General features: G+C 38.3%; 2 protein-coding genes across 2 annotated transcripts; one reads left to right on the top strand and one right to left on the bottom strand.

The window, feature by feature from the left end:
* Nucleotides 1-4250: 4250 nt before the first annotated feature.
* LOC104451911 (lectin) lies at nucleotides 4251-7011 on the bottom strand. Its single transcript, XM_039316193.1, has 3 exons — nucleotides 6726-7011; nucleotides 6454-6572; nucleotides 4251-4782 (listed from the first exon to the last, which is right to left on the bottom strand). Exons 1-3 carry the CDS (start codon nucleotides 6942-6944, stop codon nucleotides 4416-4418), a joined length of 705 nt encoding a protein of 234 aa, XP_039172127.1. The 5' UTR covers nucleotides 6945-7011; the 3' UTR covers nucleotides 4251-4415.
* Nucleotides 7012-12617: 5606 nt separating this feature from the next.
* Nucleotides 12618-15270, top strand: LOC104449402. The gene is made up of 2 exons (XM_018876535.2): nucleotides 12618-12758; nucleotides 12937-15270. Exon 2 carries the CDS (start codon nucleotides 12949-12951, stop codon nucleotides 15121-15123), a length of 2175 nt encoding a protein of 724 aa, XP_018732080.2. The 5' UTR covers nucleotides 12618-12758; nucleotides 12937-12948; the 3' UTR covers nucleotides 15124-15270.
* Nucleotides 15271-17066: the final 1796 nt, after the last annotated feature.

Genomic DNA, 17066 nt, shown 5'->3' on the forward strand with positions numbered 1-17066 from the left:
TTTTCCTCAAAAATAAAATATATCCCCCAAAGAAATTCAGTCAGTCTTTAATATAGGTCTTCTAGCCGTCACACAAACCTTAAAATCAACCTTAGAAATCTAATGCGTCATATTCTAGAATATACCTAAACAAGAATATACCTAAACAAGAAGATATATATTGACTATATCAAATATTATTGACTTGGTCAAATATTTGGTGACCAGATAATCAAATTGTGCCAAGATTTCCAAGATTCTTCAAGATTTGATCCAAGGTCATCTCCACGCCGAAGATTACGAACCATGATGCCAACAATTTGTCTGAATTGCTTGGCCCGCACTTGAGTAATCGAACTAGTAGGAGTAGACAATGGGTCCCTAGCACCACCTCCTCGATATGGCTCGATGTCCACATCAACAACCAACTATATTTCTCATATTTTTCGATGTCTCATAAATGTCATTATTGCATTTCTTAGTTCTTTGGTCTTTATACATCTAAACTGTGATGAAGGTTCCAAAAGTCAAAGTTCTAGTTCTTAGGATTTTATTATGTTATGTCTTTCCAATGAATTTAGGAAATTACTCATACTGGAAGGGTTGTTCCATGCTTAATTATATAAGCATAATATGATGAATGAAAAAACCAAGACTTGATTATTTCATAACTTACTTGAGTCTTTAGTTTGAGAACAAGAAAGATTTCTCATTTTGCTTTTATCCCTTATGTAAATTCCTACAAGTGGTGAGTAATCTATATGTCTAAGTTTTCACTTGCATTAACTATAAATTCTCTATACTTTCTCCCCATGTCACAATTGAAACATGACAACCGTTGCGTTTGGTTAAGCATTTGAAATTTTTTTTTTTTTTGAGAAATGCAATAACTTTAGGTCAAAAGGTTTTTTTTTTTTCAAATGCAAATAGTATTTGATAAAGTGTTATTGAAAAGTGCCTTAGGAACTTAATTACATATTTTACATCAACAAAATTTAATTCCGATAGCCCGATGTCAATAAGCCTAATCTAGCAAGGTGGTAGTCGCTTAAGGTCACATGACCTTAGGTTAGGGACATCGATGCTAGATCTAGCTCAATTTGGTCATTAGCAATCAGGTCTGGCTCACCGAAGATGGTAGTGTAGAGCAGCATTGTGGTGGAGGAGAGAGGCAAAGAGAGAGACGGATGTGTAACATAAGGGTAAAACTAGAATTTAGATAATTTAATGAAGGCAATGTGGAAGAAAATATCAAACTTTATAGTTGATTTTTTGAAAATACTGAAAGCTTAAGACAAGGGCTAAAGGACATTGGATGACTTTAGAAATGCTAGCAATTCTCAAATACACTCCTAAAAGTAGTCACAAAATTTTGGCCTTTCTCCAAAGATTTTTAGAACCTTCCTATCCAATTTCAAGGTCAAACTAAATGTGCACAATGTGAATCCCACTTCTAATAAAAGTGAACTTCAGAGTTCCATGGACCAATTATTGAAGCATGCATAGCATTCGAATCGGAGGGATATGGTTGGATCACATAAGCAGTAGCTAGCAATTTTCAAATAGACTCCAAAAAGTAGTTGCCAAATATTTCAGCCTTTGTCCAAAAATTCTTAGAACCTTTCTATTTATTTTCAAGGTTGAACCAAATGCGCACCACATGAATCCCACTTCCAATAAAAGTGAATTTCGGAATTCCATGGACCAATTATTAAAACTCGCACAACGTTTGAATCGTAGGGATATGGTTTGGCCATGCAAGCCACCGCTTGCAATTCTCAAATAGACTCCTAAAAGTAGTTGCCAAATTTCCGCCCTTGTCCAAAGATTCTTAAAACTTTCTTGTCCATTTTCCTGGCAGAATCAGATGCACACAACGTGAATACCGCTTCTTATAAAAGTGAACTTCGGAATTTCATGAATAAACCATTGAAGCCCGCACGGCGCTCGAACCGAAGGGAATATGGGTTGGCTACGCAAGTCGTTGCTTTTCTTGTCAGGTCAACATCAACGTCCAGCATCCACGAACGGTCTTGTCAAGCCTTATTTAGTAAAGAGAGAGAGAGAGAGAGAGAGAGAGAGAGGGTATGGATATCTTAGGCCCCCATTTTGGAGTCTAATGCTGCTTTCGTCAGTTGCGCCGGGTGGGGGGCAAGAGGAATGGCACAGAATATATTTTTGTTTTATTCTGAAGGACGAAAGAAAGTTGCTTTTCTTTAGAGTTCTAAAATCAAGAGCAAGAGTGATAGAAATTTTAGTTAATTTTTCTTATTTTATTTGATTGAAATCATGTATGGCTGGTTTACGGAAAAAAAAATCAATGGATCTTCTTAGTTTTATTAACTACCACTGTAAAGTATGTCTAGGTTAATAGCTATACACAGATTAATATGTAAATGTTGACATAATACTTGATGCTACTATTAGTGTGACAAGCTTATTTTTCTAATAAGGTAAAGAATAGTGAGAATAAAGTTACCTCATGATGTGGTTACAAAATTTAATTCTAATTACTTCTATGTTTGTTACATCTTATCGCTCCAACTTAAGATTGAAACTATGGCATGGCTGATCCAACCAAACCTTTCTCTCCGAGCAATAAAGAAAAAGAAAAACGAAATATTTGTCCATTGTTGTGCTCTATATAAATCTCGTCTTAAGAAAGTACCTACGTATGGGAATTAAGTATGTTAACATATTTATAGTGTAATTGGATTTGTGGTGTTTGTATCATTTCTTATACATTTCATAATTACCCTTCTATGAAAAAAGTTCAAAAATCAGACCTCTTAATAACCAAATGATTAAGTGACCATTAAATTCATGAATATCTTATGGCTACCAATTACATCCATAAATAACCATTGAATATCTCCTAGACTGGTTCTTTCTTTTCTCTTCAAATGTAATCACTTAACATTGTAGTGTGTGCCTCAATACTAGTAGATACATACGATAATATGATTGAGCGAAATTTCATCAAAGTTTTATGCTATTTGCTATCCACCATTTCTCCAAATAAAATAAAATAATGAATTTAAGCAAAGCAAGAAATAACATGGATAACAACCTGGGTTTATGGTATCTAAAGTGAGCAAGAAGAAGAAGAAAATTCAAGACAGTTCCCTTGCCATCAAAATACGATTGCCTTTTAGTTTTCATGCCTCATCAAAATGGTCATTTTAAGACTCAAAGGCCTCACCAAGTATCACCGTATAAAGATTTATTCCTCCTTTAAGTAACATTAGGCTCAAAGAACAAATTTTTTTATTAGAACATGACAGGAGAGAATATGAAGATTTTTCAAGAAAGTTCATTATGACTTTACCAAATTTTTCCCCGCCTTTTATAATTGAAGGAAGGGCATTACAGGTTGTTACATAATGTCTTGAATGGCCGATACACATGACCATTTTTCAATAATACATCTTTGCAGTAAATTCTCTTATATAAGACGGATAGTTATAAAGTGACACTAGCACAACAAAGTAGGCAGATTCTTGCATTTTATTAAAATAATAAATCATATAAATGGGCAACATGGCAAGACCCCTTCACTTCTTGACTGGTTCATGGTAGCCATCCTGATTAGATTTGTCATATGGTCACCGTTTTCATGACACTCATTATCTTAGGTAAGATTCTTCAAATTTCTGTCCAAAGTTCCAAGGGTCTTGAGAAAAATCCATCGGCTCTGGTTGATTACACGTGTATTCTTCTAGAGCCTGGTAGATTACATCTCTAGTATCCAAAATTGTATCCAAAAACCTTCACAATTTTTCTACAGGACATTGATAACCTATTTGGCTTAGTAGTTCTTTAGTCAACAATTTCCATTCTCTGTGAAAGAATCAGTATCCAAAGAGCATTCGAACCTTACGACTAAATTACTTTACTTGGATATACATAAAATGTATGTTAGCGTATGGCTCATGTAGATATGAACATGATTAATAAATCAAGGTAGAATCAGTATCCTTCTGAACCAATTTTCCTTTCACTCCATTGGTCTTGAGAGCCTCCTCTTAAAACTCAGAAAGGAAGATTGGTAGGAAGAGACAAAATTCATCTTTTTAGATAAATTAAAGGTTTTTTCTATAACATGGGACTCTAAACCTTGCGTGCTCTATTCATGTGCATCAAATAAAGCTTCACTCATAAAGAGTCACGCCTGGCCCCAAGGTTAATATGAGTGGATGATATGCCACTCAGCCAACTCTTGAGGGTTAGATAAAGGTTTCCAACTATCATTTCGAGATAAAGATTGAAAAAAAAAAAAAAACAAGAACTAACATGCCTTACAACATGAGCAACAAGAATGTACGCAGACTTATTGGTAACTACAAACATACATGAATCGTGACAACAATACATTAATTAAGGCTGTTTTTTTTCTTTTTTCCCCCTTGTAAACGCCAAGTTATCATCTAGGAACTTCAGTTCTTGGGTTGAAAAGCGACACCCTTGACGACGAGCCCCTGTTTACAATTAGGGCTGTGTTCGTATATATGAAATGCGATTTCTCCAATATTTTCGGACAACGTTGTGAATTCGCCCATCAATATGTTTGTCCACTTTTCTTGGGGAATATGTTGGAAACTTTCCAAGCGTCCCGAACTCGTCTTATCCGGAAAAGTAATGTCGATGTTCACGGGAGCGCCCCAACCTTGACTTGACTCGGTCATTAATGCCACCAATGAGACTTCGTAGCGGGTATTCGGAGAGAGGATGATCGTTCGGAACTTCCCACTGATATCTAGCCAGCTGACACCTCTCAGTTCGGCTACCTCAACATCCACATTACTGTGAAAATTGAAGTTCAATGTTAGGGGTAGGACTTTTGCAGAAGAAGAATCGCTAATGTGTGCATTCCCCCCATCAAATGAAAGAAAAGACAAATAGCTACACATGAGTTGCTTCAATAGATCGTACCGCAGATCGTATTTGCACATGAAGTGCACGCCAGATCAAAGGGACAATTGTTTTGCAAGTGGAATAAAATAGCGAGGAATGAGATCCACGCATGAAATGAAATATTAAATGGGACTTGAAGAATGTAATATGGGTCTCTAATACTACATTAGAATGTCCAAGCTAGAAACTTGAATTGATGGGTAGAATGAGACTACGTGTACGTAAGGTTCATTTAAACCCATATAAAGAGATTCGAGAAATTTACTTTGGCAATCAATTTGGTTTGTCTTAGTTCATTTTAACCCTAGTAAAATGAGTTTTGGGTTCAACACTTCGCTGGTCATTAGTCCAGTTGAAGTCACCTTTGTTAAGGTGCACATATGAAGATTTTAGCGATATCGAATCTCTAATGGCATAATTGATGTGATAGGAATGATTATTGTATTGGTACCTAAAAGTGAGTTTAATTATGAATGTTGGTAAGTCTACACTTGGACCTCCTCCACTCTATTGTCTCTACAATGAGGTATATTGGTCTTAGGACGCTTCCTAACAGCCTCAATGACCAAAAGGGTTGTCTACTGGCATATAGTGCAGCACAATAATTATCTTTTAAATGAACACCAAATAGACAAACTAAAATACTAATTACAGGCTGCATAATGCAAGGGACTATATGTTTATCAACAAATCTCCTGATTCAATATTACAGAAATATATTAGAAACAATTACATGCTCAAATGGCTAGTTGGAACGGTATAAGAGTAAGAGAGGACCTCGTGAAAAGGTACTTGATAGTTGAAAACTATTCATATGATTTGCATCTCAATCACCCATCTCAACTTCGCATTTCTTTTTAACAATGTAGAGAGTCACTTTATTTCTCTAAACTGGAAGGGTTAAAAGCTTCCCTCCTTGATCATCTCAAAATGGAAGATGGGTTCTATTTCTAAGAGTACCTCCATCGGTCATACTTCACTTTATTTCTCTAAACTGGAAGGGTTAAAAGCTTCCCTCCTTGATCATCTCAAAATGGAAGATGGGTTCTATTTCTAAGAGTACCTCCATCGGTCATACTTAAAATGTTATATTTAATAATTAAGTATTAAGGAAACATGTGTCGAGATCGTATGTACATGTATTGAGGCTCACTAAAAGGATGGAAGATTGGCATCCCTCTCAAAACTCTCCATCACCGGTTAAAAGGGGAAAAATGATAATAGCTTTTATATAACAAACAATCTGTCATGACTAGTTAACTTTGCACACCTGCGAATTTTCTTATACACGTGCTTTGACCAATTATCAGAATTGAGAATCCATACTTGACCAATTATCTAATAAAGCAACCAGGAGCTAAAAACAAACTCAAAGTTATTGCAGCGGATGACTTAAACGCGCACAAGAGGTGAATTTGCTTTACTTTGTTCAAGATATATAAAAATTGATAATAACGAGGAAATGAAATGTTTTCCTTTTCTTCTATTTAAGCAGAACTTTTCGAGAGAAATGGTAATATCTTTTTCCTTTTCTTTTTCTTTTCGATTATTGACTCTTACCCGGACTCTTTGAGGGGCTTCCATTCCCAGTACCGGGGCTCGCGGCCCCATGCTATTTCAAACTCCCTCGCGAACAGTAAGAAGCAATTCTTGTTCAGACTCTTGTCGACCCAGTACTTCTGCAACCATGAAATTTCATATTCTTTTGTACAGTTTCAACACATATCAAATCTATTTACAAAGCTCTTTTTTCTTTCTCTTTTTTTTTTCGTTTTTTTTTTTTTCTCTGAAGGTAAGAAAATCGTGCGAGAGAGAGAGAGAGAGCGACTCACTCTCGAGAGGCTCTCTCTCTTTTCCTTGTGCAGAACCACTCCGTCGTAGAGCTGATCGCAGAGCTTGTCGAGAGGGAAAATTTGAATGGGCACGACGGAATCTTTCACAATGGCCACGTAATTGTGCGGAGGTCTTGTTACTCTCGCCTTCCCTGTTTGCTTAGGCTTCTCTGAACCCTTCTCTTCGGCTTCTTCCTGGATCTTAGCTTCAGCTTCCATGTCAGGAGGTGGCTGATGTTGCTCCTCTTGAGGGTGGAGAGAGAGAGAGAGAGAGAGAGAGAGAGAGAGAGAGAGAGAGCCGCTTTATGGAGCCACTATCAAAAGTCATATAAGTAGATATTAGCAAGTGAAGCCATTTTTCTGCGTCTTTCAGTGATAAATTTTCACACTTCGTCAAAACTTGGAATAACCAGCATACCGTGGTGACACGATGTGGGCCTGAACCCCATAATTTATATTCTTTTATTCTTTTGGCTAAACACCATCATTAGATATGATGGGTAGTTTTCAAAAGATGCCGGTAATTTTTAGGACTTGTGAATGGTTCCATTTTGGTTTGTTAATAACTTTCTAAAGCATAAATAAATCATGAACTCGTGAAATTATCCCCTTACAATTTTGTAAGGTCTAATAGTGACTTTCAAAATCGTATTATCTTTCATGATATTCTATAAAATACGTTCACATAATGATCTGTCACACATGCATCATAGAGAAGCCATAGTATCTGCCTTTTATTCCATAAGGTTGATATATAAGTTTAGAATTCTTTTATGAATCAATACCATAAAAAATTTTAGACCGATAACTCAAAAACAATTTAATCACACACTAATTTTTTTTATTTGGTAAAGAATCACACACTAATTTTCATCTTTATAAACAGTATTAAATTGATATCTCATGACACATTTATCCAAAATAATTTTTGTCTCGCCGAAAATTTCAAACTAATAACCTTAATCTAAATCTAGCTCATCAAATCCCAAATTGCTTACGAATAATAGATATGGGAGAAACATGTCTTGGATACCAGTATGAAATTCTTTGTAAGATAAAAATTAGTTGCTGATAAATTTGTTATGAATATAGTTTGGAATTAAATGGTATTAACCATTCCTTTTTTCGGCATAAACAAACATTTATCTATCCATTTTAGGGATGATTAGTTCCCGATTTGGTTTGGTCCCCCAAGAATTGCGAATTGAACTAGAAGGACCGATTCCCAATTTCTAAAGCCATGGATTAGATGAGATGATCCGGTTCAGTCCAATGGAACCGGTCACTTAGCAATTCCGCATTTAAATTTCAGCATTCAAGGTAAATCTTTTCCCCAAAAAATGACCAAGAAAATCTTTTCTTGCCAAAAAAAAAAAATACTAAACTTGTTGCTATTTTAAAGAAATTAAAAGAAATTAAAAAATAAAGTCGGTCCGGTTTAGTTTGATTCCCCCCTCCTAGAACTAGATCGAAAATCACCAATTTCTTTTTTATGGAATTGGGAACCGGACCAACACTCTCGGGAACCACCTAGAATCGGCTCATCTAATTTGACGGTTCTCGATTCAGTTGGTTCGATATATACACCCCTATCAATGTGTGTCCATTTCTTTGAATTGCCCATTAAAAAAAAAAAAGAATAAATGTTAATAGTGAAAAGAACAATAATTTTAAAAAATTAAAAAGAAAAAGAACAATTTTGTTTTATTTTTCTTTTTTTCTTTTCCTGAAAAATCCAAGCTTTGCCAACAGATTGATCGCAGAGAGCGAGAGGGAGGTGGAAGGAGAAGCAGGGGAAGATGACATACGGCAAGTGGAGCCTGCTCACTGTTGCCGCCGCCATACTCGGTGGCATCGTGGCCACCGTGGTCGTCGCCAATTACGTCTTCGTCAGACACGTGTATTCAAATCTGTCTCCTCCTTCATTTCCCTCTCTCTCCCTCCCCCTCTGTTCGATTTCCTATCGGCTTCTGCTTGTTTCATGAGCTTGCCTTCTGCTTTCGACTTGCCCTTGCTACAAATTCTGGGTTTTTCACTTACTTGATATATTTTTCGGCGGATTGCATGTGTAGGTTGCATCAAATTCGGAACAATGATTGGATTATGTTAGATTTCTGGGCTTTTTGGAGAAACCCAAATAACCCAATCCGGATTGGGATCACCGCAGTTCCCCGGTCCACCGCAATCTGATAATTATGGAGACAAAGGCCCCCGGCCACCCGGGCTGCCTCGAGAAATTTGCATTCTTTGGGAGGCTCGAGCCCATGCCCACTCTTGTAGGGTGCAGTCCGGTGCTACTCCGATTGCCGGGTTTGCTGTGTTGGATGGAGTCATTCGTGGACCGTCCCATAAAGCTGAGTTGCGCTACAGATTGGTTTAGCTGCGGGCCGAGTAGCAGCATTGATGCCGCAACAGGTCCGTCATGGGCTATCATTCGATTTGAATCTTCAGCAATTTCCTCACTTCCAGCTGCGGGCAATAACAACTCACCCCTCTTGTTGCATCGGCTATGCAGGCTCGCCACTGTAAACCCTGCTTAAGATGTGGCGCCGCATCGTACAAGCTAGAGTACTGAAGGGATCTTGTTCGTCATGTCGTAGTGAAGTATATATATACATCACCAATGGTAGGACAAATCGAATCGGAGGAGTGACTTTTCGAATGTTTATCATATCATAAGATGAATCCATCGGAACATGGAACATACAGAACACAAATCCTTCTATCCTCCAGAATCTTTCTCCAAGCACGTTTGTATCGGTGGGATCATCTGTTTGTGAGAGATTCTGGGCTGTACAAAATAGATTTTTGAGATCTACAATGTGTGGAATTTGCTTAAGACTCAAAGGGTAAGGGCCTCGACCATTTGGCTCATCCTTCCCTCCAGCTACAATAAGTTTTCCATACCGTTGAATTAGTTTCCTTTTTGTCACCTCTCATACCGTTGAATGGACAATTTTTCATCATAAGTTTATTCATTTATTAGCTTATTAAACAATAGTTATGAGCTTCGACCAAGAAAAAAAAACACTATTGTTATGATCTTTTGATAAATAATAATAATAATAATAGTTAGGTAAATGAGAAGTTGTGATAATGAGTGATGCTACGTGTACTAAGAATTTACTAAGAAAATTTTACTAATGTCATTGAGTATGTGTTTAATGAGTATTACACAAAGAAACAAGGAAAGAAAACACAAATTGATCAAGATTAGAAAAGTTTTCTTTTTAGTGTGTCTTTGTTACACTGAAAATGAATGATTTAAAAAATATTTTCCTAAAATAACCGTTTATATTGCTTATAAAAATAAATGAACAAAAAATATTTTCACCGTCCAAAAAAATGTTTAGATTTACATTGTTGTCGCTAATGAAAATATTTTTATTTGGCTAATTATTTTAAGCAATATAAGCGATCATTTTTAAGGAAAAAAATCAAATCATTGATTTTTTATGAAACAAACAGAGTTTTTTACTTCCCATTTCTACAAAATTTAAGGAAACTAAATAACTTTCCAAGCTTCACTTTATTTTACTAGTAGAATTAAAGGTGGACTAAGTATGATTAACTCGTATCAAATGAATGTATCTTCTGTACACATATAGTATAATTGGGAAAAACCGTCTAAATCATTAGGTCAGAGGACGCCCATACACGAGTATAATTATTGAAATTAGTCCCCACTCGTTCCTAATATTAACTTTACCTTCTTCATAGAGATACGCTTATACTGAAAATTTATCTGTCACATCCGGGCTATAAGTTATCTTAATAAAATTTCTAATTGAGATGAGAAAAATATCTGACAATTGCTGACGTAAGGATAACTCAAATAAATATTCTTGGAGGCTTTGGATTGTCGAAGGTTCTTGACATAGAAGGCGTGAACAAGCCCGTGCTTCCTGAGTCGATGCGTAATGTGCTGCTTCTACGGTTCCTCGGCTTGAGGTCTTGCATTGGATAACTACCATGCTTGGAAACTTCGGATTTGAAGCACACTAATGTCACATCTATCCCCAGTTCCATTTGGAAGACGAAGAACCTCCGGCATTTCTAAATAAACGAGGTACACATTGACGCGTTCGTCATAAACCATCGAAAGGGTCTCTGACCAACCTCCATACACTGAGGGGGCTCTACGTAGGTGACAAAAAGGCCTTGGTCAACAGACTAGATCGATTAGTGAACCTCCGGAAACTGGGACTCGCATACCACACAAACTCTATGAAAGCAGTAGCTAAGTGGACCAAGCAGCTGCCTAATCTTCAATCATTGAAGCTGAGATCGATAGACGAGTTTAATAAACCATCAAATCTCGAGGTGTATCTATGGCTCAACGTTGCAACCTATGCAACTTCTATTAGCTTGGTCGTTGCCTATCCCTGCCAGCCAGCTCTCCAGTGCTCCAATAATACCTCAGAAAACTCGCATTGTCCATGTTAAAACTGGTGGAAGATCTAATGCCAGTGCTGGGGCAGCTGCAAGACCTGAGCATCCATAGGCTTTTTGATGATTCGTATGTGGGACCTCGGATGACATGTCATTCGGGGTTCCATAAGTTACGCGTATTGAAACTGTGGACGCTTGACAAACTTGAGCACTGGACCGTGCAGCACAGGGCTATGCCTGTCCTTCAGGCGATGTAACTGATTGGAGAGTTGAGATGGACTTCAGAATTTGTAGAGAAAGTCAGGAGGAGCAGTGGGAATGACATGTTTTTCGAAGTGAATAATTGGAAATTCTCTCATTATCAGCTAAAATTCCCTTAACTTCAACTTTTAAATTGCCCACGCACGACTCGACGTTAGGAAATTCTTAGTCATCGTGTACATTTTTGTTCTTAGAGGTCTGCATTTTGCCCCTCTCAAGCCAAATGTAGATTCAAGAATCAGTTAGGAGCATAAAGGGTGCACCCTTCAGGATCATTTTCTATCGAATCATCAAGCTATACTCCAACCGATCTTCACGTGCAGGGTAGATGAATCATCAAGGACTCAACTGTTCAAGATGAAATCTAGTCCGCAGATACAAATGTCCATCTTTTGGCAGAAAAGCATGCTATATGAGGCCAAAAAGCAAGTTTTCAGAGCCGTTCACTTTCAGGATGTGGTCCTATCTTATGAAGACTCTTCCTGCCTGAGGAGATGTGTGAAAGTGGCAAGAGCCTTGTCTTAGTGCCAAGTGAGTTGAGTGTGCCTCGGCGAGTTTGAGAGTCGAGTTTTCTTGTGATCTGTATAGAGTGAACTCAATTAAGAGTGTGTCATTTACTTGAGATTATTATTGTAGTAAATTTTTAGTTACTAATCTACAAAAATCATCCATCAAGATATTGAGTCTTAGCATGACGGCAACTTTTTGAAATGTTATCACCAATGTTTAATATTCAAGCCATGACCAAAACTCAAGTGTGAAACAAAAAGGAAAATCGGAGGGCAGTCCACAAGGGGGAGGAAAATATACATCTGGTTCTCTGCGTTGCTGCTGATCGATATTGCAATCACGATCTGAGGTTCTCTTTTTTCTCAAGCTCAAATCTTCTATGCTAATTGTAAGTAGTAGGACAGAAATATTATTGATCATAAGTGTACTGCCACATGCAATTTAAGGAAATACAAATTTTAACACTAGCAGATGGGTTTTTGTACTGCAAAATTATAATCGTGGGTCAGCCTCTAATTCTTCCACCACCTATCTTGACTTCAGCAAAATTATAGACGTGTTGCTTTTACTTTAGCATCCTTTTGAGAAATTTATTGGTCTAATCAGCATTTAATAAAATGACCCTCTGGCATTATCAAAACAGATCTGTTCACCTCTTGCATTATTGTTGCTATTCAGACTCTTGACTTCTGCCTCCCAACAATGTTCCTTCCCACATAGGTAAATTACGATGGCATCTGTTTCTTGGTTCAGGGTTTGCCAGTTCAGGCTTCGAACGTCAACTGCTGTCTCGTCTTTTCAGGAAATAAACCTCCACAGGTCCAAGTAAAGCTACATCAGTTGGTGGAAATCCATAGGAAGGTAGAGAAGGTAAGGTCACTGACTTTTTCCCTGTTTTTTTTCCTCTGTTCAAGGTCAAGTAAGATGATGGATGAAAAAGGTTTGTGTCTCAGCTTGGCAAATACTTGAACTTGGAGGAGCTAAATCCACTTGAATGATCCAAAACTTCCCGTCCTTTACGCATTTGCTTGTAATTTTCATCAGGTAGGAGCTTGCACTAATGGAGATAACAGAGGAAATAAAAACATCAAAGGATCTGTTTGACGTAAATTTGAGGGAAATCTGGAAGAAGTGGGAGCTGAGAGCCATGGTTCTGTTCACACTTGGTGTCCAAATAGTCCTCCTCCTTCTGGGCAACAGAAGGAAGTCCTGCCCCAAGGTTTGGCTGAGAGTCCTTGTTTGGTGTGCCTATTTGACTTCAGATTATGTAGCAACCGTCGCTCTCGGTGTCCTCTCGAGAAAGCTAGGAGAGGTGAATGAACAATCTGGCTATCTTGATGATAACAGCAAGCTAGTTGCTTTGTGGGCACCATTGCTTTTGCTTCTCCTGGGCGGCCCTGACACCATCACTGCTTATTCCTTGGAAGACAATGCACTCTGGCTCAGACATCTTCTTGCCCTGGGTGTTCAAGCAGGAGCAACAGCTTATGTTCTGTTCATGGCCTGGACAAGCTCTTCTCTGTCGGTTTTGTCACTTGTGATGATCTTGGTTGGGCTAATCAAGTATGGTGAGAGGACATGGGTCCGGTGGCTGGCAAGCAAGGATAAGCTCAGAGAATCTATGCTCAGTCCACCTGATCCCAGCCCTAACTACCCTAGATTCATGGCGGAGTACAGCCTAAAGCAGGCTGAGGGGTACCATGTCACCGCTGATGAAGTAATTGAAGTTCAAGTCCCGGCTGGTCTTTATGCAACTGGCGATCTGTCTAATATTAATTATGCCCAAAAAACCAAACGTGGAATTCCTGTCCATCTTATAATTAAGGCCTATGGATTGCTTCAAATATTTAAGTGTCTCTTCATCGATCTGATACTAAGTTATGACGACCGGGACTTGAGTCGGTCCATATTCAAGGGTATCTCATGGAATGACGCTTTTCAACTGATAGAGATCGAACTTGGGTTCATGTATGATTTGCTCTACACGAAGGCCATGCTTTTGTATAGTGTTTGGGGATTCCGACGCCGATTTATTACTTTCTCCCTCACTCTCCTTGTGCTTGCATTCTTTTCTCTCATTGAGAAGTACCCCGAGCGTTCGACCGAAAAAGAAAAGTACGCCGAGTGCTCAACAGTCGACCTTTATATAACTTATGCATTGCTGGTCGTCATCATTATTTTCGAAATTTACTCCATCTTGATACTCCTGTCCTCGGACTGGACAGACGTGTGGTTGAGTGTGCATAACAAGAGCCGCGCCCTTCACCATGCTGTGACTTGTGTCCAGTTGCCTAAACAGCCTCGGTGGTCGAATTCCATTGCTCAGTTCAGCTTGCTAGAGTTCTGCATCAATGAAAATCCCTTGGTCTGCCATGGAATTCTCAAGCGCTTAAACATCAATGAGAAGCTGGATAAGTATCACTACACGGCCTTTGAAAAAGTACAGCCCGAGCTTAAAAAAATGATCTTTGAACGCGTGAAGGTGAAGTATGATGATCGCATGAAGATGAAGTCTGATAAGCTTGAAATGCCCACGGATCCAGGCCAAATTGGCACAGTACTCGATGGTTATGAACATAAAGATGAAATTTGGAGCACCGAGGCGGAGTTCGACCAAATTATCCTCACTTGGCACATTGCGACCGAACTTTGCTACTACTCGGACAATGTAAGAGAGTTCACCGAGTACAGACTAAGCAAGCTCCTGTCACGGTACATGTTTTATCTCCTAGTCAGGTACCCTTCCACGTTGCCTAACGGAATCGGGCAGATCAGGATCCGGGACACATTTGCCGAGGCCATAAAGTTCTTCGAAGAGCAAGCCCATTCCAATCCCAGACGTGGAGAGAGCCACGGTGCCTCCAGCAATGAGGTGGTCCGCAGAAGCCGGAGAGCTCTTAAATCAGCTTGCGATATGTTACTAAAAGTGAACACCGAGGTTCCTCCAACGAAGGTTAAGGGTGGTAGGAGCAAATCGGTGTTGTTTGACGGATGCCAGCTCGCGACGGCGCTAAATAAAGTGGAGAGAACAAAGAAGTGGAAAATGATCGGGCATCTTTGGGTGGAGGTATTGTTGTTCGCAGCAAGCCAAAGTAGAGGGGATTGCCACGCTGATCAGCTGAGGAGAGGAGGAGAGCTTCTCACTCATGTTTGGCTCCTGCTCGCGCATTTTGGGCTGACCGATCACTTCAAGATGACCCAAGGCCATGCAATAGCAAAGCTTATATTAAGATAGGAATCTTAGGGAGATCAGTATGCATCTTCTGATGTTGTGTGTTTACTTTTGAATGGAGTGTTGCATCACTTTGAGTGACCAAATCATCTTTGTAATATATTCTGGGGAGGCCTAATCCCGTTTAAAACCTGCATAAGTTTTCCTTAAGTTTTGGCCTACTGCCTCTTGAGGTATCTCGTTTTTTGTCAAGTCAATTCGGAACAGTTTGGAATCTGATGCGGGGTTACTCGAATAATGCCGGTTTCCTACGAGTAATTTGTTAAAAAAAAGTCTTTTAGGCAACAAAAAGCTTCCGACTTTTGCGCTAAGCAGAAGTTTAACGTGCCCAAATCTTCATAATTCTCTCCCGAAAACTTGAATTCTCAGAAAACTTTATCTCACGATGTACATTCTCTTGCTTATAAATGACGCTTTACATTTCCTACTTCATAATGAAAAGAATGCCTTATCGACCAAAAAAACAAAAAAAAAAACATGATGCACATTACATGCAAAATAAACATATGAATAATCTCTCCCAACTATTTTAAAAATTTAAATGATTAGATGGATACATGATTTAATATTTAAACACTTTAACACTCTTCCTTTATGAAAATAGCCTAGATTTTGGCCTAAGACTAAAGAGTGTAAATAAGAACCTAAAAAATCGGAACTTGGAATCTCCTGTTGTGCTGACTAAACTATCTAAGTTTAAGTTGTTGAATAAAAATTGCGATTTTTTATATTTAGATACTAGAACATATATTGCCTCATCTCATAGATAACAAAAGATACACTACGATCACGACCAGAAAACTACAAATGGGAAGAAGTGTGGCATTTGAACTCTTGATCATCACTGTCGTGTGTGTCAGAAAATCTCTTTTCTTTTTTTAAAAGAAGAGTTTCGAGGAATGAGATTCCTTTGACAGTTGCAATGATCATTAAATAGACAAGCCATTTCAACTCTTGTTATCTCTTTTCTTCCAATTTTCTAGTAGAATTGTACCCAAAGGCAACATAATTTTCCATTACATTCTTTTTGATTGAGCTAATTACAAACAGTGACTCCAAATCAGTTTTTTTTTTTCCTCTTCTTGTCAGCCAAATTGATTCAGGTCACCATTCCAATTAGACAAAGAAGTCTTCTTCATCAAGGACATTGGAATAGATATGTATGAATCTTGCAACCTATCTTAACAGTGGATGAAATAGTGAGTGGGGGTGAGTTACATATCATGTCATGATGACCAAAATTAACATATTTTACATTGAAATTTCAAAACAAAAAATTAAGACAGAGAGAGCAATAGGTTGTGCAAATCGTATTATAGGCTAAGATAGAACACTTCTTATGAATCAATTTATTGTCTTTGTTTAAATTTCACGGTCAACATGACTCATAGCTTGAGAATAACACAATTATACAAGAGATCGAATTGAATTGAAAGCTTGAATTTACTAATTAAGATCTTAGAATAATTTTAAAAATCATGGAAATTTTATCTTCTTACCTCAGTCAACACGTTGGTGGAATTTGCAGAAAAGCTGCTTTAATGAAAGGGAAAACGACAAATAGCCTGAAGTTTAGCTCCGAATTGGCCCCGCCAACATGAATCACGTTTCTCGTAAAAGCGAACCTCGGAATCCGAGCCCGACCAAATTATCAAAGTTCGCAGACATGTGAATTGGCCCTTGCAAGTCGTTGCTTTGCTTTTCAGGTCAAGGTCAATGCCAGGCTTGCGCAGACGGTCTTGTCAAGGATTCTTCAGTAAAGAGGGGGAGAGAGTGAACGTCTCAGGCCCACATTTTGGAATCCAAACGCTGCTTTTTTTCAATTGCATCTGATGGCTGGACAGGGGTGGTGCTCGGTACATCATTGTCTCAAACTAAAGGACCAAAGAAAGTTGCTCTTCTTTAGAGAATTAAAATCAAGAGCAATAGTGATTGAAATCCGGTAT

Source organism: Eucalyptus grandis, chromosome 6 (genome assembly GCF_016545825.1).
Source record: "Eucalyptus grandis isolate ANBG69807.140 chromosome 6, ASM1654582v1, whole genome shotgun sequence".
Taxonomy (NCBI): domain Eukaryota; kingdom Viridiplantae; phylum Streptophyta; class Magnoliopsida; order Myrtales; family Myrtaceae; genus Eucalyptus; species Eucalyptus grandis.

What these genes read in the sequence shown, in the direction of transcription:
- LOC104449402 (XM_018876535.2), top strand. Translation starts at nt 12,949, where the DNA reads ATGGAGATAACAGAGGAAATAAAAACATCAAAGGATCTGTTTGACGTA.
- LOC104451911 (XM_039316193.1), bottom strand. Translation starts at nt 6,944, where the DNA reads ATGGAAGCTGAAGCTAAGATCCAGGAAGAAGCCGAAGAGAAGGGTTCA. An exon ending in AGAGAGAGAGCCTCTCGAGA is followed by an intron (nt 6,573 to 6,725) that starts GTGAGTCGCTCT and finishes TCATGGTTGCAG; the next exon opens with AAGTACTGGGTCGACAAGAG. An exon ending in AAGCCCCTCAAAGAGTCCGG is followed by an intron (nt 4,783 to 6,453) that starts GTAAGAGTCAAT and finishes CAATTTTCACAG; the next exon opens with TAATGTGGATGTTGAGGTAG.